General features: G+C 41.5%; 1 protein-coding gene across 2 annotated transcripts; it reads left to right on the top strand.

Moving 5' to 3' along the window:
• The first annotated feature begins 3,320 nt into the window (after positions 1-3,320).
• On the top strand, positions 3,321-27,874 carry LOC117269815 (AP2-associated protein kinase 1-like). Of its 2 annotated transcripts, none has more exons than XM_033647150.2 (20): positions 3,321-4,372; positions 5,694-5,812; positions 7,461-7,569; positions 7,763-7,905; positions 8,512-8,633; positions 9,019-9,100; positions 10,238-10,370; positions 10,529-10,632; positions 10,954-11,036; positions 11,200-11,360; positions 12,092-12,213; positions 12,412-12,771; positions 13,239-13,384; positions 13,478-13,686; positions 13,778-13,867; positions 15,606-15,698; positions 16,105-16,212; positions 16,430-16,600; positions 18,914-19,021; positions 25,462-27,874. In XM_033647150.2, exons 1-20 carry the CDS (start codon positions 4,210-4,212, stop codon positions 26,163-26,165), a joined length of 3,330 nt encoding a protein of 1,109 aa, XP_033503041.1. In that variant the 5' UTR covers positions 3,321-4,209; the 3' UTR covers positions 26,166-27,874. The 2 variants fall into 2 exon arrangements, with proteins under 2 accessions (XP_033503041.1, XP_033503043.1); XM_033647152.2 differs by lacking the exon at positions 25,462-27,874 and adding an exon at positions 19,395-24,066.
• Positions 27,875-27,937: the final 63 nt, after the last annotated feature.

A 27,937-nucleotide genomic window follows, 5' to 3' on the forward strand; every position in this document is an offset into this window, starting at 1 on the left:
CTATTCTACTTTCTACTATTTTAATTATTTGACTCAAACTGAAATTAATTTATAAAGTACATTTAAAAACAGCTCACGTTGACCAAAGTGCTGTATGAAAGGAGTAAAATGCTAAAAAAAAAAAACAAAGTATACATAGGAGAGACATAATTGTCAGGTACACAACTCACACATTTATAGACACAACACATACAGGCACACATCAGGGAAAATGAATAAAAGTAGGTTTGAGAGTGGACTTAAAAGAGTCAATGGTGGGGGCAGGGGCAGATCTGATTGGGAGGGGGATACTGTTCCACCGTTTGGGGGCAGACACAGCAAAGGCACAGCAAGATCACCCCTGAGCTTAAGTCTGGAGCATGGGACAGCCAGGAGCCCTAGGTCAACTGACCTGAGGGACCTGGGCGTGAAATAAGGGGTTAGAAGGTCTGCAATGTAGGATGGGGCCAGACCATTAAAGGGCTTTGTAAATCTTAAAGTCAACTCTGAACTTTACTGGCAGCCAGTGGAGAGATGCCAAAACAGGTGCGATGTGGTCTCTCCTCCGGGTACCTGTGAGGAGCCTAGCAGCGGTGTTCTGAACCAGCTGGAGGCAATACAAATGTACAGAGAGTTACAATAGTCTAAATGGGAGGAGATGAGAGCGTGGGTGACTATCTGCAGGTCTTTGAGGGAGAGACAGCTTTAGTTACTTAACAAATTATATACATACACATTACATCACAAATACAAACATACAGAGAGCTTAAATATATTCGTGGTTCAATCCCAAGAGGGAACCCGTCTGTGTGGAGTTTGCATGTTCTCCCCGTGTCAGCGTGGGTTTTCTCTGGGTACTCCTGCTTCCTCCCACAGTCCAAAGACATGCAGGTTAACTGGTGACTCTAAATTGTTGTAGGTGTGAATGTGAGTGTGAATGGTTGTCTGTCTCTATGTGTCAGCCCTGTGATAGTCTGGTGACCTGTCCAGGGTGTACCCTGCCTCTTGCCCCACCTCTCACCTTGTGTCAGCTGGGATAGGCTCCAGAGGATAAGCAGGTACAAAAATGGTTTGATAAATTAAGGCCCCAGCAACATATATACTGTATGTACAGCTGAAATGATAAGTCGATTAATCAGCTGTTCATTTTCTGTAACCCCCTGGTCCTGATACAGGATCGTGCTGGAGCCTATCCCACCTGTCATTGGGTGAGAGGCGGGGTACACCCTGGACAGGTCGTCTGACTACTACAGGGCTGACACATAGAGACAGACAACCATTCACACTCACATCAACACATACGGCCCATTTAGAGTCACCAGTTAACCTGCATGTCTTTGGACTGTGGGAGGAAGCCGGAGCACCCAGAGAAAACCCACGCCGACACGAGGAGAACATGCAAACTCTGCACAGAGGGGCTTGCCCACCCTGGACTTTGACTACGGAAGATAAATATAGGCCTACCAAAGCTATAACACTACAACGATAACTTTTCTCTTCTCGGTTAGTCGCAGAAAACAGCAGTTTTTGTAGTAAAACAACAATAAGAGAGAGCGAGAAAGTGCCGTTGATGCCACTGTATCGATAAAGCAAAAAAGTAGTAGTGAGATCGTTTCGAATATTCAGAATCAAAATGTATCGACAAATTGATATTTTTGATAACACTGAAACAAATATACAAAGAGTTTAAAGATATTATGTTGTTATAAATTAAACCACCCAACGGCATAAATAAGAAATGATGAGGTCAAATAATCAATTAGTTGATTAAGAGAAAATTATTTGTCAACATTTTAATATTTTTAGGCAAAAACATTTCATGGTTCCAGCTTCACAGATGTGAGGATTTACTACTTTTTCTTGTGATTTTTTATTATTATTTTTTTTTCATTTTTTTATTATTTTACTATTAATCCTAACCCAAGACAAGCATTGGGAAGGTGTCACTTTTCTTTCTGAGTAATTACGATGGGTATTTCTCCCTAAAATGTAAGTTCAGATTTATTACAAACCAAACAATCAAATGATTAAATGAGAAAATAATCAGCAGACTAATCCATAAGGGAAACAATCATTAGGTGCAGTCAGGGTGTTTCATTAACATTTGGGACTAATTACCCCAGGCCCCAAAAAGAGGAGGGATGTCAAAAAAGCCTGGAATGAAAAGTTTGATTGTGTTTGCAATGTTTTATTTCTTAGAAATTAGAGACATAACTTGAGTAAAACTGGCTGAATAAACCAGCTAAAAGACTGAGCTTTGTATAGAAGGAGTAGCGGAAGCTCTCTGAGGCCCCTGTCAGTCTTAAAGGTGCAAAATGGTTTACACCAACCCTGCACTAGGATTTCTTTCTGCAGTGGTGGCCCTAGCACATTTGGTGTCCTAGCCAAACCTTCCCACCTCAATGCAACCTCTGTGAGCTGTTTGTTGCGGCCACCAGAGGTAACAATAGCTAGCTCTCCTGCTGATTTCATGTTCTTTCTCACCACACACACGTAGTGTAGTGGTAGTTGAGTGGGCACCAGAGACCTGTTGTAGTTTTGACATGATAGCATACAGCGTATTTTGGGGTTCAAGTGACATCAGATAACTCACCCATCTCCCCCAGAGAGCAGGTAAAGTGTAGTAAGCTGGGGAGGGTGGCAGGAACCCAGAAAAAAGGCCTCTCTATTATTTAGTAGGATTTGCTATGTAGTTATGTTGATGCAGCCTTATGTAACATTTCAGCAATAATATTAGTAATAGTATTAGTAAAAAATAATAAAAGATAAACATTTTGATTCAACAAAAAATGGATCAAGAGAGGAAGGGAGGGGGACCCAGAGAGACTGCTTATGCATAGGACCCAGAATTTGGTGCAGCCCCCCTGGTTGCAGTCCTACATCAGGGGCTGCAATAGCTCAGTACATAGGGACTTGGTCTTGGAACAAAATATGGAGCATGGACTGGTAGCTGGAGAGGTGCCAGTTCACCTCCTGTGCACCACCTTGGCACTCTTGAGCAAGGCACTGAATTCCCAACTGCTCTGTGCCTGTCCATGGGCAGCCCCCTCCCTTTGACATCCCCCCATTTAATGCATGTATAGGTCCTGTTTGTGCATTTGTGTGTGTGTGTGTATTTCGGGCCTGTGTGTACATGACAACAGTGTGATAAAAACTGAATTTCCCCTTCGGGATTAATAAAGTGCATCTTTAATCCAAACTGTGAAATAACTACCTCCACCTTAACAAACTACAACAGTAAATCATGCTTTTACACTGAGCGATTTGACTTGAACGCAGCATATGACCACACACTAAAGGGGGAGGGGAGGCTGCAGCTGCGCTCCGAACTACGTTACCCAGGATTCCGTCCGCGCGTCAACAGCAACAGCTAGGATGTTGCGATATCGCTGGCAGCCAAAGATTGCTGTGGTTGCAGAGATTAGGCTGCTGGGTTGAAACCTCTGCCTAATGTTTAGCTAGATGTCAAATTCCGCGGTTGTTCGCGAGCAGTCTCAACAGACGGAGGTTTTAGCTTCCTGTCGACTCTGCGCCTGTTTGTGTTGATGAACGGCTGCATCGCGCTAATGCGTTAGCTTACTAAAACCCCAGTTTTAATGTAAATGGAAGCAATTAAATAGCTCGACGGGCAGCTATGTGCCATCTAATGGTCGCTTCACTTGACTGAGGATGGAAAGACTATTTCGGGCGACGCTATCAGACAAGTTACACGTCGGATACATCGCTCCCGTGGACATTATCTTCAGAGGATAACCTGGATAACCTTACACGAAATGTCATAGCGCGTAAGTAGCTAGCACTTAGCTAGCTGGGTAATGGCTGGACGAGATGGAGAAGGACCTAATGTTATCATCAGCAGCAGCCGACCATGAACAGCTGGATGGATAGCTAAAGAAATACTTTCTCCGGAGATGCTTTAGCCTCCTGGGTGGTGTAATTCACTTACATAACAGCTAGTCGCAACCGCTCTAGCTATCACCAACTGGCTTGTGTTGGCAAGCAAATGGGAAATTTGCCACCAAAAATCTGGGTTGTCTCAACATCATAAGTGACAAAGGCATCGCTGCATGTTGTGAGGCTGCAGACAGACTTTGCTTGAAGCGTCAGATTTCGTGTACAGCCTGACCTGCGTTATCTATCAGTGCAATAATAAGGTGCACAGGAAACAGGCACTTCATCTGTGTGCCTGGGATTTGAAGCCGCAAACACTCCTCCTGTCATTTCGACACCATGAGGAAGTTCTTTGATTCTCGTCGGGAGTTGGTGAGCTCCGGGCCTGGTTCTGGAGGAGGGGGCAGCAGCTCTGGGTCCAGTCATGCAGGTGGAAATTTCATTGGCAGAGCCTTCACTGTCGGGCGGCACCAAGTCACTGTTGAGGAGATAATTGCTGAAGGTGAGAAGGGGTTGCACAGACCCAGTGATGCTGTGTGTTTGTTTTGTCCTCCATCATATTTCCATGCATGTTGCAAGCCAAATGCACGAGTCACAAGACACAGCAGGGATGTAACCTTATGCCATCCCCACAGAAATGATGCATCTATGTATCTTGGATACATAAATGCAAAGTAGAGGCCTGCTGCTTTGCCTCAGCTGTACTCTGACTAACACAACAGCTTCCTGTCTGCTGTTTCATGATTCAGAAGTGTGATTCAAGGAGATGGAGAGGTACCTGGTGCCGAGCAGTAGAGCAGGATCCCTTTCAAAATGAATAAAAGAAGGGTTCGTGTACAGTGCAAGCTGTGGATTACACATGATTGTTGGATTTGTTTAAAAGATAGCAGTGATAGCACTATTTGGCATCAGCACTGAATTCCTGAAGCTGAAGTGGAGGCCTGCACTTTGCCACAACAAAGTAATTTTACCCATCATTTTGAACTTGGGAGTCAAATCTTTTTGTATTCTTATATTTCTAGAGTTTTCAGTTGCTTACAATATATGGTAGTTTTTGTGTTTACAGCAAACATGCAAGTACAGTAACACATTAAATGACACATATTGCAGTGCTTTACATGCCTCAGGTAAAATATTCTTCATGACAAGTGACAAACCAAGACATTCTTCAACTCTATTGACTTTTGATTGAACACAAGCCACTAATCTCCTCACTTACACGCTGTGGTAATTACGTCTCCCTTAAAGTATCATTAGTATCGATGCCCAGCTTCGGCCTCAACCTGCACCCCTGCACCTACTGTAGGTACCTCATGCAGATTTATCGTGCCACAATACCACACAATACCATTTCACTCATGTCGAGTTGTGGATGCAGTACAAGCTGCAGTGTCTGCCTGAAATTGATGACTCTGTCACAACTCAACTCGGCAAAGTGAATTTGTGGTCTGAGCTATACCAGATGGTTAGGCCTCAATGTAGGCCTCTACGTAAAGCCTGCAGCAATGACATGACTAATACATAACGCTATAAGGCTGCACCATTTGGTCCTGATTGTCCGTATTGATGCAAGACAACATGGACACAAATTCCAACAGTTGTGAAAGTAATTGGGTGTGAAAATGAGCATGTCAGCTACATTTCCAAAAGCATGATACCCTAGAAAAACTTGTAAGAATGGTGTGATGCTAGATTTCACCTATGTGGTTTGATTGCAATGAAATCTGGTACTTCTCTTGTAGTGTGCATCTAGGTTTTGGTAATTTTTCTATCATCTCTTTGAGGTCTGACAGTTCGATTTGGTCTCTTTCTCTGTCCTGCAGGTGGCTTTGCAATCGTGTTCCTCGTGCGAACAAATCAAGGGGTGCGTTGCGCCCTGAAGAGGATGTATGTCAACAATGAGCATGATCTGCAGGTGTGCAAATGCGAGATTCAAATAATGGTGAGTTGCTGAGATTAAATCCTTTCTCTGCACATTCTCACACACACACAGCTTGTGACGTGTTTCCCATTGGGGTTAAAGCCACATATGAATGCATTTACAAAACAAACTCAAATTGTTCCTGACTGTTTCCAACAATTCACACATGCAAGTCCTCTGGTCTGTAAGTTCGGTACACATGCAGCCTGCAGCAGTTTTGTTTGGATGGTGGTATTTATTCATCTGGTTCTTGGTGTGCTTTGTTTTTGTTTTCATAGTATTGTCTTTCACGTTCTGCTCGCCCCCTGAGATGTGTTGTCAGAGGAGCTACAGGGTTATTTGTATGAACACAGACTTTTAAGGACCGTCTAGTCCATGATTTTTGTAAGCAGTCGTTGTTGAGATTGGTGAAAAGTTCTCGTTTTAATTGATCCCCTGTGAGGACGAATTTGACAAATGCATTGTTTGACCTCTTGACCTGGTAAAAATGCCAGAGCAGATTTATTCAGTGTATATTTAACACATATGTCATGGTCGCCGCCCACAATTTATATCATCAGCAGTCTTGAAGAGTTATTTACTTCTTTTGAAGCATTTTCTGTAGCTGAATGCCAACATTCATAGAGTTCACAGAATTTCTGCTTTTCTGTCTGAAGGAGCAGTCAGGAAGGAAGGGAGGGAGGAAGCAATGGATGGTCAAATTACAAAAAAATAGCTCATTGTATAAACATTAAACAGAATTATGTACAGTACGTTCTAACAGCTCAGGTCCTATTCTTGCTTTTGAATCCAACACTAACAGACCCTAAAATTTGGTTTAAAGATGTGTAATATTCTTTATTATATGACATGTTGTCTTTACCTCTCTGTTTCCGTCTCACTCACTCACTCACTCTCTTACACCAGCACACATACACACATGCACATACACTCACTGACAGACAGACAATGCTTCACCTCATTTGCAGCACTTGACATTTTTTCATTACCTAATAGGTTCCTGATTTCAGCTGTCCATCGCAGCTCCCTCTGCAGGTGGTGGACTCACACTGCATCGCAGAACACTGACCAGATTAAATTAAAAGGGAGATGGCATTAAAATTCTTACTCACCTCTTTGCAGCAAAATATGTTCCTGTGTCATTATTTTGTTATTTTGCATAGCATTTGTCTCTTCTGTGGCATCTTTTTCTGAATGATGAATTTAAAGTAGAAAATCAAGTCAGTAAGAAATACGTCCATTCATTCATTCATCCATTCACCGGTCACGTTATGTGCTTGCTATGCAGGGGCTGCAGCCAGGCCTAACTATTGTCATTGCCTATTATTTTCTCAACTAGTAGATTAAGTGTTTGGTCCATAAAATGTCAGAAAATGGTGAAAAATGTTGATCAGTGTTTTCCAAAGCACAAGATGACATCCTCAAATGTTTTGTTCTGTCCACAACCCAAATATGTTTAGTTTGCTGTCATATAGGAGTAAAGAAACCACAAAGTATCCACACTCAATAAGCTGGAATCAGAGAATTTTAATCCATTATTAGATTAGTTGGTGTGATTAATTTAATAGTTGACATCTCTTTGGTAAATCGTTGCAGTTCTACATTTTGGTACACACTCTCTGAACAGTGGTGTGTTAATGCTCTTGAATGTGTGTTTGTGTTCTTGCAGAAAGACCTTGTGGGTCACAAGAATATTGTCGGTTATCTTGACTCCAGTATTACTGCTATGGGATCGAGGGATGTATGGGAGGTCTTCATACTTATGGACTTCTGCAAGGGTGAGTGCTGAGAGAAAAATGTGTTGTGGCTGTAGATACACGCTTTGAGTTTAAGCACCAGTTTCAGAGTGTTTGGAGCAATATCAGTGTTTTAAAAGAGTAACACACACACAAGTAAAGGTTCAGTTATACACCTGTGAGGTTAATTTCCCCTGTCGTGTGAGGCGCTGTATAACCGGATGTTGTTTTGCAGGGGGACAGGTGGTCAATTTGATGAATCAAAGGCTGCAGACCGGCTTCACCGAGGCTGAGGTGCTGCAGATCTTCTGCGACACCTGTGATGCTGTTTCTCGCCTGCACCAGCGCAAGACACCCATCATCCACAGAGACCTTAAGGTGACACTTTTTGCCTCTTCTTTTTTCTGTGTAATGCTCCGCTCTGCAGTGTGGAGGTGAGGACAGGCAGCCCAGGGGCAACACCTACTGTGGATCACCATGCTGTGTGTTTGAAGAGTCATGATTGATATGTTTGTGTGAGCTGAAGCTGTGTTTAATTATGGATAGCTCTAATAGGAGGGGAGAGGAGATTGTCAGCTGTCAAAATATGTGAAATGTCTTTGCATTTCTGCAGAGCGTTGTCAACTGCAGTGTGGTTGTTGCATTAATTTTAAGTTGCTGTCACTCAGTAGATTTAATCCAGGTGGAAACATGACATTTTATTGCAGTGTAGATCTCTTGATTTACTCAAACACCTGAAACGTTTAGGAGTGTGTTGGAGCATAATGAAAGGGACTGACTAAATCTGCATGTCATAATGTGAAGGTGCCCTCACCTTGGTATTTATATTCATCATTATCTCGAGTGTACACGTTGCAGGAAGTGAGACTTTGCAGAATGTGTCAGTTACAGCACTGCACCGCCTCCAAACACAAATTGGGTGCTTTCATGTATAACCCCCGTGTTTCTCAGACAAAGCTGTCTGTGTGCGTCTTGTATGTCTAGGTGGAGAACATCCTCCTGCATGACAAGGGTCATTATGTGCTGTGTGACTTTGGCAGCGCCACCAACAAGTTCCAGAGCCCACAGACCGAAGGAGTGGCCGCCGTGGAGGAAGAGATCAAAAAGTTTGTGCCTCTTTTCGTCCACTTTGGCTATATGTTCAGCTTTCGTTCATTAGCACTCCCTGTAGGTACGGCTGCACAGAAACCGTCAGCAGTTCTTCATTCATGAGCAGCTTTTGCTGTTATTCTATAGACTCATTGAAATTTTCACCTCATCCTCGTATGGCAGCTCTGCCCAGTGCTGTGAATATTTTCATGCGTGTGCAAAACAGGTCTTGCTTGATGCAGAATGTAATTTGTAATGGATGAAATCACTACTTTCATTAGCCTTTATGAGCACATAATACTGTGTAGGCTGTTTTTATTTCACTGCCACATCAAAATGGGTGGTTTTCTTACTAATTTTGTCCTGTTTTATTCTTGGTCATTTATTTCCGTTTCCTTCCAGGTACACCACTTTATCATATCGCGCCCCAGAGATGGTGAACCTCTACAATAACAAGATTATCACTACAAAAGCAGATATCTGGGTGAGTGCAGAGGGCAGACAGATCCGTAATAATCATGACGAGGGTGCAGAAGAGCTTACAGAGCAGCAACACGTACTGTATATATATTGTAAAACTAAACCATAACCTCTACTGATGTAAAATATGATCAAAGTATTGATTATGGTATACTTTATTCAACTAATATTAATTATTCATGGTTACTGTATGTTTTACAGTCAAGTTTGACATAGTGACCCATGGGACAGGAGGAAGAGAAGAAATATTAAAGGGATAGTTCAGATCTTTTGAAGTGGGCCCATAGTCAGTGTATTACATACTTTAGATGTTGGCACACCCCCATATCGGAGAACGGGGCAGGAGTACCAACATGGGAGCTAAGAAATGTAGTGCTTTGGATGGGGCAGCTGCCAAATGTATTTTAGCCACCTCAAATGTCAATAACAGTTTAGTATGCCATACTCAAAATATTGTTTACCGCTTTACCCTGACGCAGTCAGGCTGTGATTTTGGTGAATCTGAACTAACTCTTTTAAATGCTGACGTCACAAAAAAGCACAAACAGACTAATCAATCAAGGCAGCGGTAGACCAGCAGCTCCTGTGTTCTGTGACGTTAAATTAATGTTTATTCTTAATGGAGTCTGGCCTTGAAGAGAGTGATGTAACGGCTTCAGTTACGTGTCAGAAATCACTGCCTAATGACGAGTTAAAGCAGCGAAAATATGCAAAATATAGTGTACACTTAAACTGATAATGATTTTTTTAAGTGGCTAAAATATGTTACACAGCAGTACATCGCTGAGCTTCTGCGTCTGTACTCCTGCCTGCTTCTCCAAACTGGGGGTGTGCCAACTGACATCTGCTGTAGATAATACACTGACAGTGAGTTACTACCTCAAACAACCCAACTTCACACTATCTGACCTATTCTTTTTAACCTGCAGGCTTGTCAAGTAGCAGATGTATGAGTATTAGTGATTGTTTTTTGTTTAAAAAATAGAAGTTGTTGACTTTATATATAGTTGTTATTCCAGCTTTTATTTACAGAAAAAAAGGATATTTGTTTTGTATTATTGATACTCTTTATTAATCTTCTCCTCTCCTCGTGCCCTTGTCTGTGTTTACTGCCGGGCGTGCATGTGATTGTCTTCTCCAGGCGCTGGGCTGTTTGCTGTACAAACTCTGCTTCTTCACTCTGCCCTTTGGTGAAAGCCAGGTGGCCATCTGTGATGGCAGCTTCACCATTCCAGACAACTCCCGCTACTCTTATGATCTTCACTGCCTCATTCGTGAGTCTGTCTTATACAATAATGAATGTTTTCAACAACATCAAATGCAGTTTTCACAGACACATGCACTTATGGTTGAATATGAATATCTAGTCACTGACTATAATAACTCTCCACGTTTTGAGTCCCACTCTTGTTTCTTCGTGGTGTTTTTTCAGGGTACATGCTGGAGCCAGACCCAGACAAAAGACCAGATATCTACCAGGTGTCCTACTTTGCTTTTAAACTAGCTCAGCGGACCTGCCCTGTTCAGAATGTGAAGGTCAGTCTCCCTCAGCACTGGAGTCAGCTGAAATATCTGGAAATGCTTGGCTTTCTCTCATCAGGGATTGATTTTCATGTCGTATTCAGTAGAATCTGCTACGGGTTGTCTGCCTAAGCGGGCACTTGTCACACTGTGGGAGGAAAATCTGCAGTAATACATCAGCTGCAAACAGTAAAAAACACCTTGTTAGAACTGATGAAGTGCAAGAATCAGGAAGTTTTCATTGTCAAATTGTGTCTGAACCATTGTCAGTGATGCTGTCTTGTGGAAATTTGACATACATTTCTGTAAATTTCCTTTTTTCCTTCCATTATCCAGAATTCTCAGATTCCTTCTAAACTTCCTGAGCCAATCAAAGCGAGTGAGGCTGCAGCCGCGAAGAAGAGCCAGGCTAAACCCAGGCAAGCATGACCTGCTTACACTGTATCACCATTAAAGCTGTAGTAACACGACATTTTGAGGAAGTAATTAGGTGCCGTCAGTATTCTGATACTCATTAAATAATGATGTTAACACTATTTGCCATGATTAACAAGAAGGCCAACATGCTCCCTTTGTTGCCAGACTGACGGATCCAATTCCCACCACTGAAACCTCCATCACCCCTCGCCAGAGGCCCAAAGCAGCACATACCCAGCCTGCGGCTGGCATCCTACCCATCCAGCCTGCTGCTCTCACCCCTCGCAAGCGGGCTAATCTCCCTGGTGGTGCAGCTCAGCCTGTGGGTATGTACAGCACTCCGTCCTTATTCTCCTACTCGTCATAGGACAAAGAAACAGATTTTGAATAAAGATGTGCATAAAGACAGGAGTTCAACAGAATTATAATTAAATAGCTTTCTGCTTGACTTTGTGCTTGGTCTGACAGATCCAGTCAACAGACACATTCACCTCTCTTTTATCTGCAGTTCACCCCCTCCCATCTTTATCTGATAATAGCTTCCGTTGTCATCACACCCATGGCCCTTTCCGGTCATTGTCTTCCAACCTATCTGGATAAACATTTTGTTTGTTCCAAGAGCTAAGATTGTCTTTCCAGCAAACTCTCCCAGAGGTCCTGGGCCCCCAGCAAAGCACATACCTGCTCACCTGTTCCCCAGATCCGTTAATATCTGAACATGTCCATATAAGCCCATGTACTACAACACCCTCCCACAGCATGCAGGTTAAGACTCATGCAAATTAAATCAATCTAACCACAGGCCCAAAGTGATTATGTAATGATTCTCTCCACACTGCTTCAGCTGATATCAGTTTTTGTACCTGTTACAAATCACTTACCTTTTTTTTTTTTTTTTAATCAGCATTTCACAGATTATATAATCCCCCGAAATGCTCCTGATGCTCCTGTGTATCTTGATTTTCACTGTGTTGCACGTCTGTATCAGTATTAAGATTAAAAAATGTTCCATGCTGTAAAGTGATGTGTAGTGTGTGCTCTTTTTAACATCCCACAGGAGTCAGCTTAAACCTCTCTCAGCCAGCTGCAGCTCTGCAGTCACAGAAGGCACAGAGTTCAGTTTTGCCTCTCATCCAGTCACAAAACAATTCAAGTCAGGCTGTGGCTCCGCAGAAGCAGGTACGTACTGACAAATGACCCTGAACACACACAGGAGCTTTTTACAGGTGCAAATTAATACAAACTCTGATTTTTCTGTATGAAAATGTTCAAAAAATAAGCCCAAAAGACAGGAGCACAAACTTAGTTAAGATGGTTTCAACCATAACCTTATAAGTGACAACAGATTCTCTCATATTTTTGTGATCGCCGATGCAGCCAGCCGCAGCTCCAGCAGCAGAGACTGCAGCAACAACAGCAGCAGCGGTGTCACCAGTCACCAAGGCCGACATCCAACCACAAGCACAGCCAATAGTTCAGCAACAGACCACACCCACATCCGCGGCCAGCGCCACCTCCCAGCAGGGAGCACAGACTCCATCGAGCCCGGCCCCTCCTCAACGCCCGGCTCGACGCAAGCAGGCTCAGCAGCCAGCAGCTCAGCCTTCGCCCACCAAACCGGCCCCTGGTCAGCCGCCTATATCTCAGCAGCAGCAGCAACAGCAGCAAATAACTCAGCCACCAGCTGCTCAGGCTCCATCCACCTCCACTGAGATCAGCCAAATAGCAGCAGAGACAGTACGTTCTGCTCATTATTCAGCATCTGAACATCATCATCTCTGTAGAGCTGTCAGAATTAATAACTTCTCCTTCCTTTTATTTGTCTGTAATCTTTTAAGTGGCATGTTGTTCTCTTAATCCATCTCTCCATCGCTTGGGAAAGAAATTAAAAATATTATCATATTTTCTCTCCCTGTTTGTTACATTCTAAATATGTCAGTCATTTTGCTCCTTTTCTGTTTGTTTGATCTGACTCTGGACTTTTTGCCTCAAGTAAATGGAGCTGTCAGTGAAATGAAAACTTAAAGAGACAGTTATATATACAATATGTATTTTTGATTTTGGGATGAACTGGCCCTTTAATAGCATGTCAAACACATTCTAATATTTAAACATGCTGTGAGGCTTTCCGTGACCTGTGAGATCCTCTATGAACTGTCTTGATCTTTTGTGTTTGGTCTTCACTCCATACCTCTTTCGTTCAGACTCCACCTGCTTCTCCAAAGACGACTGAAGAGCGAGGCCACCAACGCACACCGAGTGACGCTGCAGCGAGCAGCGTTGCTGGAGTTCCAGTGAGTGACTCCTCACAGCAGCCACAAGGAGCTAATGGAGATGCTGCCCTCAACCAGTAAGTTGCACATGTAGAGAGGATAAGTTCAAGCTCCATTCTTCTCCTGTTTGTTTTATTTATGATATGTTGTGCCTTTTTTTTCCCCTGTAGATCATTTACATCTCAGCCAAGCACCGCTCAGCTTGTACAGCTCGGTATTGATGATGCAGGCCAGGACCAAACCAAAGCTGGAGCCACTGTTTCTGCGCCCAGCGATGCAACCAACACCCCCACACAGCCCGCATGGAACCCGTTTGACGATGACAACTTTTCAAACCTCACTGCAGACGAATTCAAAACTGAGGACAAAAAGCCCACTGGTATATCTATTAATACCACCGTTCATGTGTATATTTGAAGTATTTTAAATATATTGTAAACTATTAATAACTGTGAATGTCCTTTGTTCAGACCTACCTTCAGAAATTGAGTTATCATCCTCTGAGGCGTTGATACCAGGCCTGCAGGCCTCATCTGTGGCTAATACACCCCAAGATACTGGTACGTCACATTTTTTTCCTTAAGATATGCTACGTGAGTGTTTTTATCCTTTTCTTGCTTCTGCATTGACCTGGACCGATGTCTGGGCCATATATCAATATCATATCAATACTGTCATATGAGACTAGATATCGTCTTAGATTTTCAATATTGTAATATAATAAGTGCTGTCTTTTCCTGGTTTTAAAGGATGCATTACAGTAAAGTAATGTAATTCTCAGAAGTTACCAGACTGTTCTAGCTGTACTATTATTTACCTTTACTCACTTGGTCATCATGTCCACAGTACTGATGATTATTACGCAAAAATCTCATTGTGTAAATATATTTGTGGAAGCACCAATGGTGAACCCTGCAGTAACATTGCAATATCAATAAGTATTTGCTCAAACATATCAAACATCTGATTTTCTCCATATTCCCCAGCCCTATCTGAACCTGTGAAACTCCACAGACCTGTTAGTGACATCATCATAAAGTCATGCTGTCCCCTCACTGTTCATACTCACATTATAATTTTTAAGAGCTTTCATCAAAAGCTAATACTGTTTGTCAGACCGCTACATTTACCTTGTAATGTCATGGTTCTGCCTTAAAAAGAATGTGTCTTTGGATTTTATTATTTCACCTTATTATACGATAAGTGTCATAAAGCCAAAACTCTTAATGAAAGCAGGCAACAAGGGGGCTGGAACAAACAAATACACAATAGGAATTTAATTTTGTAAAACTGTGGAGAAAACATTTTGTATGACTTAAAACTAATTAGATGTGACAACAGTATTAGTTGTTAAAATGTAAAAAAAAAAAAGGGCCTTTTTTAGCTTGTGGAAACATTTCATTCAATTTAGTTTAATTCAGTTGTATTTACACAGCCCAATATCACAAACCACAATTTGCCTCAGGGTGATTTACAGTCCATACAACATGTAACACCCTCTGTCCTTGGACCCCCACAGCAAATAAGAAGCCCCCATTCCCAAAAAAGATCCCCTTAAACAAAGAAAAAAATGGAAGACATCTCAGGAAGAGCAACTGAGAAGATGTCCCTCTCCCAGTATGGACAGACATGATTTAATGATTGGTCTTTACAAATATTGGGGGCAACAAATTCCCATTTTTCTAATATAGGGGGTAATATAACCCGCCCTGTCCCCCGCAGTGATTACACATTTCATTCAAATGGTCAACATTTCTTTGGCAAGGTAGCTCAGACTGAGATTTACAGTAAATACAAGCTGAGTTGTTCCCCGCTTTAATACCTCACTGTTGTACTGAGTCTGAAGGAGTATAATGTAATATCAACCTGTTAATGCACCTGATCCATTAATCTGATAGCTTTGAGAAGCTTTCAAAAGCAAGTGCCGCCAACGTGCATCACATGAATAAAATAAAGGCTTCAGTCAGAATGAGAGAAATGACGACATTTAAACGATGTTACTCTGTCAATTTTAATAGTGTTGCTGTACTCAGCAAATGTAGCCACATTTTTTTTTTTTATGTGTTTCCTTTAACGAGATAGAAAAGTTTAAGAATTGATTCGCTCATATACTACATAAGGTAGGACTGTTGCTCAGAGTCTCACACAGTCTGACGTTTAGTACCAGCTACAGATAACAAATACACACTTGACTTGGTACTTGACATCAGCCTCCTCCCATAATGCATTTGTAGTCTCACTGTTAGGCTTCGTAATGGATTAAAATCTTTGCTGTAAAACACTGCTTCTGTTTTGTAGTAGAAAAACCATCATCCATTCTTGATGTGGATTCAGGAGCCTCGCTGCTGGCTGTCCCAGATCCTTTTGGTCTCGAACTGTCAGATGCACCAGGTAAACATCTCTCTCTGTGGATCCATACTATACACACATATATACCTTTGTATTTTTGTCAGTTGTGGTCAGATTTCTATTATATACATACATAAATATGAATTTAAAGCAAGCCTAAATAAAGCATGAGTCCACATTTATTCATAGTAAGCTTAATGAATAATAGAAATGAATAAAAACATTAATGAATAATGCTATGGAAGTACAAGGTATAAACATTAGGTACATGGTCAGCAGGCAATCTGGCTCCAGACCAGGTATGTGTTTGTGAACACACTGTCTGTCTTCATCTCTCTGTTGTATTTTGCTTTGGGCTTTTTACATTTTATGCCACAGCTGATATTGTTCTTGCACTTTCCCCGAGTACGTCTTCTTTATCACCTCTTAATTCTTCGTTGGCCTTCAGAGAAGCTGATTGAAGGACTCAAATCTCCAGACACGTCTTCACTCATGCTTCCCGACCTCCTGTCATTGTCTGATCCCTTCGGTGGCTCTGTGGAAGAGTCTGCAAAAGGTGTGTGTGTATGTGAGTGCGTGCAGGAGTGTATTATGTTTGTAAGAGCTACAAAGGTCCTTCAGTATTACAGTTTTGTAACTAGTATATGAAACCGAAGTTGGAGGGTCAATGCATATATCTTAGAATCATGTATCTTTATCCTCGTTGTACTTGAACCATAACTAAATTTTACCCTCTTCTCTCTCCACCTTTGGCTTCTCCTGACCTGCCCCAGACCCTCTCGTCGCAGACGACACTCTCCTGGGCTGCTCTCTGATCTCTGGTCCGTCCGCCCCTCCAGCAGCAAGCAGCGCCACCTCCTCTGTCTCCTCTGCTCCCACCTCCGCTGCCTCTGCTTTAGATGATTTCAGCTTGTTGTCTGGGGACTGTGCACAGCCTATAGCAGGTAAGCTGTGAGAAACTGAAGACTTCTACAAACCCCAGTGACTCTTAATTAGTGACAGAAGTGTGTCTGCACTGCAGCACCAAGTACTCACAACTATTTAGGGCAAAATGTTGCCACCAAATGCTTGTCAAATTCTTTACTTAAGCTTTGATCAGATATTTTTGATGGTTATTTTTGTCTGTGCTGTGCTGGCTAGAAGGAGGTGACAGTGTCTGAGTTTGATTGAGAGCGGCTAACAGGCTGAGCTCTGGTGTTAAGCACCGACAGGGGAAGAGAGACAAAGTAAACCAAACCTGAGCTGCGGGTTAGAAGCCGTACAGTATGTAGACTTTTTTTCAGCAGTAGCACCAAATAGTAAGCAGCACACTAACGTCTAACTGAACCAATGTGATATTTGAGGAAAGCTTAGAAGCTGTTTAGGATGCTGCAGCTGACTTGCTCTGCAGGCTGAGGTGCAGGAGCCATGGACGTGTGGAAAGTTCTCCATCCATGTAACAGTATTGTAATGAGACTCCAAAAATGCAATTTATTTTTCCTTATGATTTTGAATTTCTTAACCACTGGGTGGCAGCAAAAGCATTTCCATCACATTTCAAAGTCATCTTGACAGCGTATGTTATGTTCATTGTCATAACTTCCTAAAGTTTCATCATTAAAGGCGAGTAAATCAAAACATTCTCCATTCACTATTGTGGTTTTATCTGTGAACAACAGATTGATGGTTCCACATGGATGTTATCTGTTTCACATTAATTGAAAGCTTTTTTAAAAATAGCAAAGTTCTTCTTTTGAATGGAATAATTTGTAAAACCGCATTGTGTGTCTCAGATTGAGAGCTCCACAGCTGTGGTGTCGTTGTTGGTTCTTGGCTGGTGAGCGAAGGCATTTGACTGCTGTTGACAGTGCCAACTCTGAATCACAGCCTGACTGTGGACCAGCTGCATGATCCTAATTACTACTGATCTCGCCTCATAATATCTTATCAAACGGGCTTTTTACCACCGGGGAGCTTTCGGTGTGTCACTACGTTTATCATGGTGACAAAGGTATTGAGTCTTATTGTTGTCGGCCTAAACTGTGGATGAAGTATCTGCTCCACAATGCTCTAATAAAAAGCAGTCATCTTTTTAATAGGCCACAGTGCTCCTTTTAATTTTTTTGACTCCTAATCTTAACATTTTCTAGCACAATTGGGCTGTCATACTTTAAAGCCAACAACCCATAGGGTGACCACGTCCCGACAAACCAAATGTGGGACAAAGAGTATGTTTGTCCTTGACAATGGGGGACATTATTGAAAATTACTGAGAGTCTCCTTCCACCGGCTTCACCCAGTTATAAGTGCAGTAGTTTCCGGCCTTTGATGTAGCTGCCATTTTTCCATCATATTCCACCTAGATCTATGACTTTGTGGTGAGTTGCAATTTTCAAGACTGACACTCACCTGCATGTGACCCACATGTGCAAACATAGCCCCTGTGATTACAGTGTTCCCTGCCTCTTCATAGATATTGGATAAAAGACAGATTTTAGAAGAGCATCCATGTTGCAGTGGTTTTACTTTTGAAAACTTGAGTCAAAAAAAACATATGTGGGATAAAATTGCTGAGCAGTCCTGTGGGAAAGTGGGAAATCTTGTCACTCTAACACAGTGTTCCTGCGGATGCTTTAAAAGTCTTACAAGGAAATGAATTAATTGATCAAAAATTAAGGCCTGAATTGGTATTAAAATGTCTTAAATCAATCTTAAAGTCTGATTTAAGACAGTCGAAAGTCCTAAAAATGCTAAGACACGCTGCCCATTAGCTCACCTGGTGAAGCAGGTGCCCCCGTACACAAAGGCCCAGTCCTTGCTGCAGCAGCCAGGGGTTCAATTCCAGCCTATGGCCCTTTGCTGCATGTCGTCCCCCCTCTCTTTCCCCCCTTCACACTAACAACTGTCCTGACAATTAAAGGTAAAAAAGCCCTAAAAAATATCTTAAAAAATACTGAGGCTGCAATGCAATGCACACAAGGCTCGGTGTATTTTATTCAAAAAGTTTTCTGAATTCGGCACAATGGGAATCAGGGCAGTGGAATCCCACATGCAGAGTGAGAAACATAAAATTGCCAAGAAAGCCCACCAAAAACGCCAGGTATTTCCAGGTCTATTGACGTTGGTTCGTGTTTTTTATTCCTTAGTGTTGCTCATTGTAAAATTGGTCTTAAATTTCTTTCTGAGGAGCACTAAGAAAGCCTGCATAAGTCTTAAAGCTAACTTGCGTTTGAGCTGCAGAAACCTTGCTAATAATCCCCCTTTTTTGTCCTCTGCAGACTCGTCTCTCCTGATCTCAGACTTTGAGCCCCAGCAGGCCACAGCAGAGGCAGGCACAGAGGATGAGTTTGATCCTATTCCCGTCACAGGCCGAAAGAACTCCCAAGGTGAGTCTTTACGTTCTCCACCAGGAAGCACAGGTGGGTCAAGTTGATTTAAAGGATTAAATTCACAGTGATTGGCTGTTTATTGAATTTCCCTCACTTGCATGCTGATTTGCTAAATAATGAATGTAACAGACAAACAACAGGATCAGGTGCCTGCACTTTTTTACACCCTCAGACTGTTTTAAAACCAGTAGAGGTAAATGGGTAAACTCTGCCCTCTCTTTCTCTCTCTCTTTCTTTCTCAACCTCTCTCCCCTCCTTGACTGCTGTGTTTGCTTGTTGTGACTTCACTCCTCTGCTTCTCCCCCCCTCTGTCTGCCTGTATTCGTCTCGTCCCCCCCTGCCTTCCCTCCTCCCTTGTCTCTCCGGCCAGTTTCAGGAGGCCACTCGCGCAGTAACAGTGGCGGCTCTGAATCCAGCCTGCCCAGCTTGGCCCGCTCCCTGCTGCTGGTGGACCAGCTCATCGACTTGTAGGCGGCTCCCCCCAGTAGAAGCTGTAACACTGGATTATAGACTGGCATAGCATAACGGCAATCAACACCGTTGTCATAGCTAGCTTCCTGCAACCCCCCCCCTGCCCTCAGCTGTCATCTCCATTCTAGTTCTCACAGTAGAAATCATCCTTCACCTTTCAGTGCTTCTTCATACCTGCCCTCTCCGCCGTATCAACTGCATTATCTGACTTCTCTCCACCTCTCATCTCTCACCCTCTCACTCGCATCTTCTCTTTGTTGTCGTCTCTGCACATCACGTGTCATCCATTGGTTCGAAGAGCGGCCAGCTCACTAACATCATCCTTTCTCGAGATTAACCATCCCATCTTCCTGTCAATCAGGATATATTAGTGCTATCCAGTTTGTTTGAGCAATATTGCATTATGTCTACTAGCAAACAATAGAAAATCATTGTTGTAATGTACAATAGGCATAGTTATAAGTGGTTGTAGTTATTATCGTGCACAAGTGAAATTGTCGTCGTTTGCCTTTTTTAAATTCTCTTCCCCAGATTTATTTGCACATTTTAAAGTTAAAAACCATGGAAAGCGTTAAACGACCATTCGTTCAAATGAGGTCCGTTTATTTCTTCTATAAAAGGGAAACTTATCGTCATGTAGCCCAATTTTGCACAGTAGCATAAACGTTACCTCCGTCAGGGCTGTTGGATGGAATATCTTCAACAATTTAAAGCTGCTATAGATTAGACTGAAAGAAATTACAATCTGGAAACTAAACAGCCATAACCACAAATCCTGCAAATACCATATATTGTGATGAAGAGGCGAGCAGGAAGGTTTTCCTGATCAGAATAAACATAAGTGCCATAAAATAATCTGTGAATAACTGCTAGCTGTTGGCAGAAGTGTATCAGCTAAATTCTGACTGCAAAACAAAATAAATTACGTCCAACAGATCGTTTGTGGAGCTAGAACGGTGACAATAAGTTTTGGCTTCGGAAAAGGAAAAACTGACACTGAAAAAAATTCCACTGAAAAATAAAACACAGGCATGAAAAATTGTTTTATTTTGATAGTTTTGCATTCTGATGTGTTTTTCAGTGACAGTCCTTCGATTGGTTCTTCATGTCACTCTTTTTCTGCCAGACCAGATTAACATCAACTTAACGACATCACCACGTGCTACATGTGTGGCAGTGCCTCAGACTTTGGGTCGGACTGTGGGTCCAGAAGAATGACGTTCTCTCCTCAGTATGTAGACTAAATGTAAATCACGCTGTCCTGTCACCTCCCCTTATCCTCCCTCCTTCCGCACTGAAACGGGGACAGAAAGTTGAAACTGAAAAACGAGTGACATGAAGAAAAAAATATGAAAATTGCCACTGAAAAAGACATCCAAAGGAAAAAAAATCAAAACAGTATAAATAATTTTTAAAGCCTGTGTTTTATTTTGCAGTGGAACTTTGTCAGTGCCAGTGTTTCCTTTTTTTAATGCCAATTTTCTTTTGTCACTGTTCGAGCTCCATAACTGCTCTTATTTTATGATATTTTGATCTTATTTTTTTAATTTTATCCTCGAGGCAAGCAAGAGATTGTTTTGGACTTAAATGACAGATCAGGGTCATTTAACAGTGTTTATAGCAGTGTGCCATATCAACAGAAAATGCATGAAACCATGAAAATAATTTGAGTAATCAGCAGTAATAGGAAACCGTAGCTTTTACCTAGAAAGAGACCATTCATGACTATTCAGGTGATTTTTTGGCACTAACAGAAACAGTCTAATATGGCATTTTAGAAATGATTTCCACTCACTTGCACTTTTTTGTTTAAATATCAACATCATTCCGCATTGTGCAATCCTTCCCACATTCCTGTCATTTGTTCTCTCCTGATTTATGTAAATAGATATCTGCAACCCCTGCAGGCTCGTATCCAGACCATAGAATTGGTTATTCTTCCCTTGTAAATATTAAGTCATTGTCATAAAGCTTTACTTGTGGAAAACATATTGCTTTACTTGTGAAACCTCATATATCCATCCATATATACAGCATATATATGCGATAGATATATGACTGAAAAATGACATTGTTTTCCTGTTAATAAATGTTAATATGAATAGAGTGTTAGAGAATGAATGTAAGAAATAAATATTAGTCTATAATAAAAAAATATCTATGATTCTGACACCATAATCACTGAATAATATTGAAGAATACTCTATATAAATATTTCATTCCTCTTTGTGGAATTGTGTGTTGAGAAAGGTTTTTTTTTCCTTGGTTATATCTACTCAATTATTGTCAGTACATTAAAATGTATAGATGATAATCCTAGTCTTTGTTCGACCCGGAGATTAGGCTGAACCCCATGTCTTACTCCACCTCCTCTACCGTTGTGAAAAGAAAAGTGAGCCTGTGTTCTGTTTGTTTACACTGACTGATGAAGGATTATATTTTTATTCAAAACTGTCGACAGTTTTCTGGAAACGTAGGAGCTCAACCTCTCGAATCTTGTTTCATTTCATCGCTTAAACTAGAACTTTTTCTCAGAAATTGTGCTTTGTAAAGCTTTGTTTTGCTTTACTGGCTTTTAGTGATCACAGACTTCATATCAAAAAGCATGGCAGTGTTGTTGAATGTTATGTGTGTGTTGGTATACAGTGTTATGATAAGTATGTGTGTGTGCGTGGAGTCAGAATTGTTGGATGTGTTTTTTCCAGTAGCCTACTTGTGTTGTTGTTTGCTGCAAATATGGCGACGGTCATGTTGTCATTAAAATCTCTTCTGAAAGCACAGCCCCCCACCCACCCAACCCTAAATTCTCTCAGGAAGTCAGAGCTATATCTGAGAGTTGGATATGTATTGGCTTACTGCTCCCCAGTCTGTCCTCTGGAAGTCTGCGCTCCATATTACAGTTAAGAGAATCTGTCTGATGAGGTTAATGTGTGAGGGGCTCTGTGAAGTGTGGAAAGGTACAGCACTCAGCGTCAAGTCAGTTGTCCAGGGTTTGAAAAATCAGCTCCAATCAGCAATATAGATGTTTCTGTAGGATCAAACAAAGTTGTGTTGCTTCCTAATACAGTGGGAAGAGTACCTCCATCTCTGCATTTACATTTTGTCATGTTAGAACGTGATTTATTTTTGTGAGCTCTACTTAAAATAGTCCCTGAAGGTGGCAAAGTAATTCAGAAATAAATTAAAATAGTCAGGATTTATTGTTTCTTTTTACTGGTATTGAAGCGTAACAAGAATTGTTTTCTAATACCATCAGATCGCACAAATCTTAAAGGTTCTGCATGTGACATTCAGAGCATTTTGCTGCCTCTGTGTGCGTTGTAATCAGAGTTTGTCTGGTTTATTGTGGTGAGCCGGTCCGGCCATGCGTGTTTGTTCATGCATGTGTGTATCCCACTGGCTAGCTAATTGCTGCAGCTTTGCCCTGCGCTCATATGGCAGTGATACAGCTGATATCGGAATGGCGTCGTTACAGAAGCATAGCACCCGCCCTCCGCTTACCGCACAGCTAATTCCGTTAGCGCTGTCAGCACTTTTGCTGTAATTTAGCGCCAGTGGCTAGCAGCTAAAGGTGCCGGCTCAGCCACTTTCATGTTGAGAGCCAAGTGCAGACAACTCATACGCTCTGAATTTCGCATAGAGTACCTTTAACTGGTTTTCACATGCTAGTTCGATATGTATGTGTTGCTAACTAACTAAACCGAAGGCCTTCCAAACATCTGACGTCAACGCCATCTTCATGTAAAATATTTGGTATATTTAGTCGTAAGGTGTGAAGAACAAAACCCAACATTTGCAAAATATCATAATGGTAATGTCCACACAATGTGAAATTCTAACATTGGTAGACGTTTAAAATATTGTCTACCTAATTTTCTCGCAACCAAAATTTAACAAAAGAGTCCAACGTCTTTATGATATCATACTGACGTCGGTTGCCAACTGGGATGGAGCAATAATAGTGACTTATTCACGTTCTTTAATCAGGAAATCTACAGTCATGGGTTTAAACATCTTAATTTCTGTCCTGTTTCAGTTGTATTCGTTAACCCCTAAGATTGGGAGTATTTTAAGTAGAACTCCTGATTTCAGTTTTTAATCACATCCTTTCATCTTGGAAAAACTCAAAGGAGTGGCTGGTTCCAAAGCAACAGTCTGCTCGGTGTATTTCCTGTAGGTACTGCATGTGCAGCTGAAGGCTTATGTTGTTTCCAATCACCCTCTTTACGATCCGTCCTCCGAACAACTCAGTCATTTTGCAGTTACTGTTTGAACCTATGCAACTCCCGAGCTTTCTCCCTGTAGCCGCCAGTGTGCTGTTGTAATCGGTAAAGCCAAGCAGGTAGTGAGATTTAGTCCCTGATGTGAAACAGAAGCCCCTCATTTTCTCTGTTGTTTTGCCAAAAATGAAAGCTGTTGATTATCTGATACTATTGAGTGTTTTGAGACGCCTCTTGTCTTTATGGCCCAAACCTGCGTCAGAGCTGTGGTATCGTGTGCTCCTTCTATTTTTGTGAGATAATTAAAGAATTATAAAGGGATGGCAAATAAAATACAAATGTGAATGTCAACGTGTGGAGTATTGATTGTGAGGTTTTCTTTGTCGTCCAGAGTATTGGTTGATAGAGCTCAACAAAAGTATGTGCAAAATTACAGTAAATGGAAAAGTTTCAGCAGTTATAGGTATATTCCACATGTTAAACAACTTAGCTTAAGTCTGATCTTTAAACTGTCATATCACCTTTTTACACAGCCTGTTTACAAGTCTGGAGAGAACTACTATACCTTTATGTTCATGGAAAAAAACGTTAAAGCCTTTTTTGGCTTCAGAGGAAGCTGCAGGGAGTTTAGCAAACTCTGATAAGATTAGGCTGAAAACTACAAATTTGACAATAACAAAAATCTGGAGGTGTGGAGTCAGAAAAACATCATCTTACCAGACATCTGTAGCTTCTCATCTCTGCTTGAGGCTAGCAACTCTAAGCTGCGTAGCCACTACTAGCATTACACACCTGATCTCAAACCATATTGCTGATGGTGTGGGTGCATTGTGGGTATTGTAGGCACCAAGAAGGAAAAAGACAGTATCTCTTGTTCTGCTGCATTAGCTTTTATCCTTTCTAAAACTTCCATTGATAATTTTAAAGGAGCGCAATGCTAATTTGATGCCAAGCTCCTTTAATTGCTTCTCATCATGCTTGAGAACAAAGATATCTGCATGGGTGAGATATTAAGGGCTTAAATTATCTGGTAATTGATGTGTTAGCATAATAAAACACTGGAGGTTTAACTGTGTAATGCACTAATCCAATTCTTATTCTGCTCAGGTTAATGCTACTCAGGTAAGACTTTCATGCCCCATTAAAATGTCAATCAAGTTTTGTTTTTGTATATTTTTGTGACTATGGCTTTACTTTTCAAGAGGCTACCATTTTTAATGTGCCTGAATAAAGGTCAGGGGTTGGGAATATACTTGCAGCTGAGCGGGATAGGATCATTTTGGAAGCCTGACTGACAAATCAGCCAATATATCAGATGGTTTGTCCCCAAAGAGAACTGACAAGTTTACTTTTCAGTCGTAAAATGTCCCGCTCAGTACATATCTTGGACACAACTCTGCAATAACCAAATTCAAAATGCCTTTTTCAAATGTGCTTGTTGTGTTATTTTATTGGGTTTTGATCCACTTGAGAAAGATTGTCCAGATACAACTTTATTGTCCACCAGAGTGGAAAAATTGTATTTAGCTCACCAAAAGCCAAAAGAAAAACATGTGACAACAAAGAACAAATATGTTGGTCTAGTCTGAAGCTCATGTGAAGAACACAAAAAACACATTTCTTTCTGTGATGGTAAAATCATAGATAAAAAATGTCTACATTTTGTATCATATGCAAGCGATTCAGAGGTCAGCAAAGCTGTCAAGCCTTTATCTTCATATCTTTCTTCCATCTTTCCACATGTAGACCTGCAGAGGGAGCTCAGCAGTAATGTACTGCGAGCTGCTCGGACTGTGGCTCCTGTGCAGCCCACTGAGGAGAATCAAAGGCTGATGGTCCAGCAGAAGACTGCTGAGTGTGTCTATAATAAACACATGTTGCCACCAGATGAGAGGAGCATGCAACACCATATGATACCAGCTACTTCCACAGGCCTGCCTTTTATACCTGTCAACCAAATATCCCAGTTCCAGCCCCCGAACAGCCCAGTCACCTCTGATGTCTTCCAGCTGGCCCCTTTTAAAACACCAGGAAAAGAAAGCAAGATGGCACTTGGCAGCTCCTCCTTTTCTTCATCTCGTAAACCTGCTGAGACATCAGATGTTTTCTTCCAGGCGCCGTTTGGAAAGAGGCAGGAAACAGCCAGATCTGTTCCTACTAACATTCACGTCTTAAAGTCTGGTACACAGCAGATTCAAACCAGCAAACGGTGTCACCTGCTCCCGGTGTCTTCTCACTCTGGTCCTCGGGCCCCTCTTCTGCACACAGAGACACCTCTGCTTCAGCAGCCAGTGGCGGTGCACCGGGTCGTCTCCAGGATTGGTCAGCAGGCCGCCGTGGGTTCGGTAGCTGTGGGGCCTCTGCATTCCTGGACGATCGGGGGAAGACCTCTAGATGACCCATTCACTGCTGCACCTTTCCAGCCAAGATGCTCTCAGGGGAAACCTTGATTTATATCAGCATCTCTCAAAACATGCCAAAGCATAGCTTTCTCCTGTAATTTAAGACGGAGGCAAAGCAGAGTTCAGTCACAGTATTACCCAAATTTCTAATGTAGTTTTACTCTTGTCGTCATTACTGCAGTATTAAGCCAAGTAAACTGTTTAAACTTAATGTTCTACCTCAGTCGTGGGATTTGCTTTCAGTCTGAGCACAACAGTGCATCATGTCAGCACTTTACAGTTTGAACTTGGGCTGAGTGAACATGATGGTTTGGCCCTGGTCTCAATTCAAAACTGAATTACAGATATCAAAAAGGGTTTCGTTAAAGGCCCAATCATGTAAGTCACAGTTTTATTCAAATAATGAATAAAAAGAATTTAGCGTGTATCTCAATTATCATAATTGAAATATGGGTCTTTTTTACCTGGCCCTTTAGAAACGTTACTCTTTTAATAATATTACTCTGATGCTGTAATATCAGAAAACAATAGCTTGAGGATAAAGTAGCTGTTCTCAGTTTTAGTCTTTATATTAGAAACATGTCTTGACAGTGGTTGCAGGTTCTACTCCTTTGTTGTTGTTTACCCTTTTGTTTACATTTTGATTTCAGATTGTGCCTTTAATACCAGTTGTGTTATTTTTCCAAAATGGTTGCAGGCGTCTGGTAAATGCTTGGCACAAGTGCTGCAATAGACACCAAATATTCTGCTGCAAGCCAAAGAAATGATTGGAAATAAAGGAAATGTTGTGAAACATTTTCCCACAGTTTGAAGGACAAAAAATATTCAGGCAGTTATTACTTTTATATCAACAGACTGAAAGCTAAATGGTTAATCTAAATACCAAAAGGCTAGTCACTAGAGAGCTGTACTGGAACCAGTATGATGTTTAGATTTGGACGGACTTTAATGATTTCAAGCTCAATTTACCTGCTTTACTGCTCAATAGTTGTGCTGCCATTTTCCAACACACCGCACCAGTGTTAATGGAGCTTTATTGTTCTCTTGAAAGGATTTTTGAAATGCTAATGTTGTTTGTCTTTGACTTGTGTGTTTTAAATGAAACATATCACATCTGTGGTTTAATTCACTGATGTCTTACAGCCTAAGGTGACAGGTCAGAAGGGATTCTCAAGACATAAACCAATGTCATCTTTACTGAGCTGACTTTTAGTAAGTTGCTTTTAATGGTCCTGTGTGTAGGATTTAAGGGGATATATTGGCAAAAGTGGAATATAAAATTCTCAACTATGTTTTCATTAGTTTATAATCACCTGAAATTAAGAATAACTGTGTTTTTGTAACCTTAGAATGAGCCGTTTATATCTCCATATGGAGTGGGCCCTTGTCCACGGTCATGTTATTTCTACAGTAGTCGACAAATGCACATTGGCTTTCATGTTCACACACACACACATTCACGTTTTTGCGTTGGCCACTATAGTTCTCCTACATGTTTCAGTTGGTTGCAATCTGCAGCCTCACCACTAGATGCCACTAAATCCTACACACTGGACCTTTAAAGTGAAGAGATTTCAAATGATGCTTCAAAGTTTGCTTATACTTTGTCACAGATAAGGACGTTTTGTAAACTGTGCTGCCTTGCCATGCTAACAGTATTTGTATATTTTATATTATCTGGCTATTAATACTGGATGTTAGGAGTTGTTAGTAAAAATTTAAACTGATTTTATTAAAGGTTTGTAAATGCAATGGCATCCTGGTTATTTACTCACCAGCCAAGTTGGCATAAGAAAATGTTGGCATTGTATGTTTCTGTT

This window comes from Epinephelus lanceolatus, chromosome 19 (genome assembly GCF_041903045.1).
Source record: "Epinephelus lanceolatus isolate andai-2023 chromosome 19, ASM4190304v1, whole genome shotgun sequence".
Taxonomy (NCBI): domain Eukaryota; kingdom Metazoa; phylum Chordata; class Actinopteri; order Perciformes; family Serranidae; genus Epinephelus; species Epinephelus lanceolatus.

What these genes read in the sequence shown, in the direction of transcription:
- LOC117269815 (XM_033647150.2), top strand. Translation starts at nt 4,210, where the DNA reads ATGAGGAAGTTCTTTGATTCTCGTCGGGAGTTGGTGAGCTCCGGGCCT. An exon ending in TGGTGCAGCTCAGCCTGTGG is followed by an intron (nt 11,361 to 12,091) that starts GTATGTACAGCA and finishes AACATCCCACAG; the next exon opens with GAGTCAGCTTAAACCTCTCT. An exon ending in AGGCCGAAAGAACTCCCAAG is followed by an intron (nt 19,022 to 25,461) that starts GTGAGTCTTTAC and finishes TTCCACATGTAG; the next exon opens with ACCTGCAGAGGGAGCTCAGC.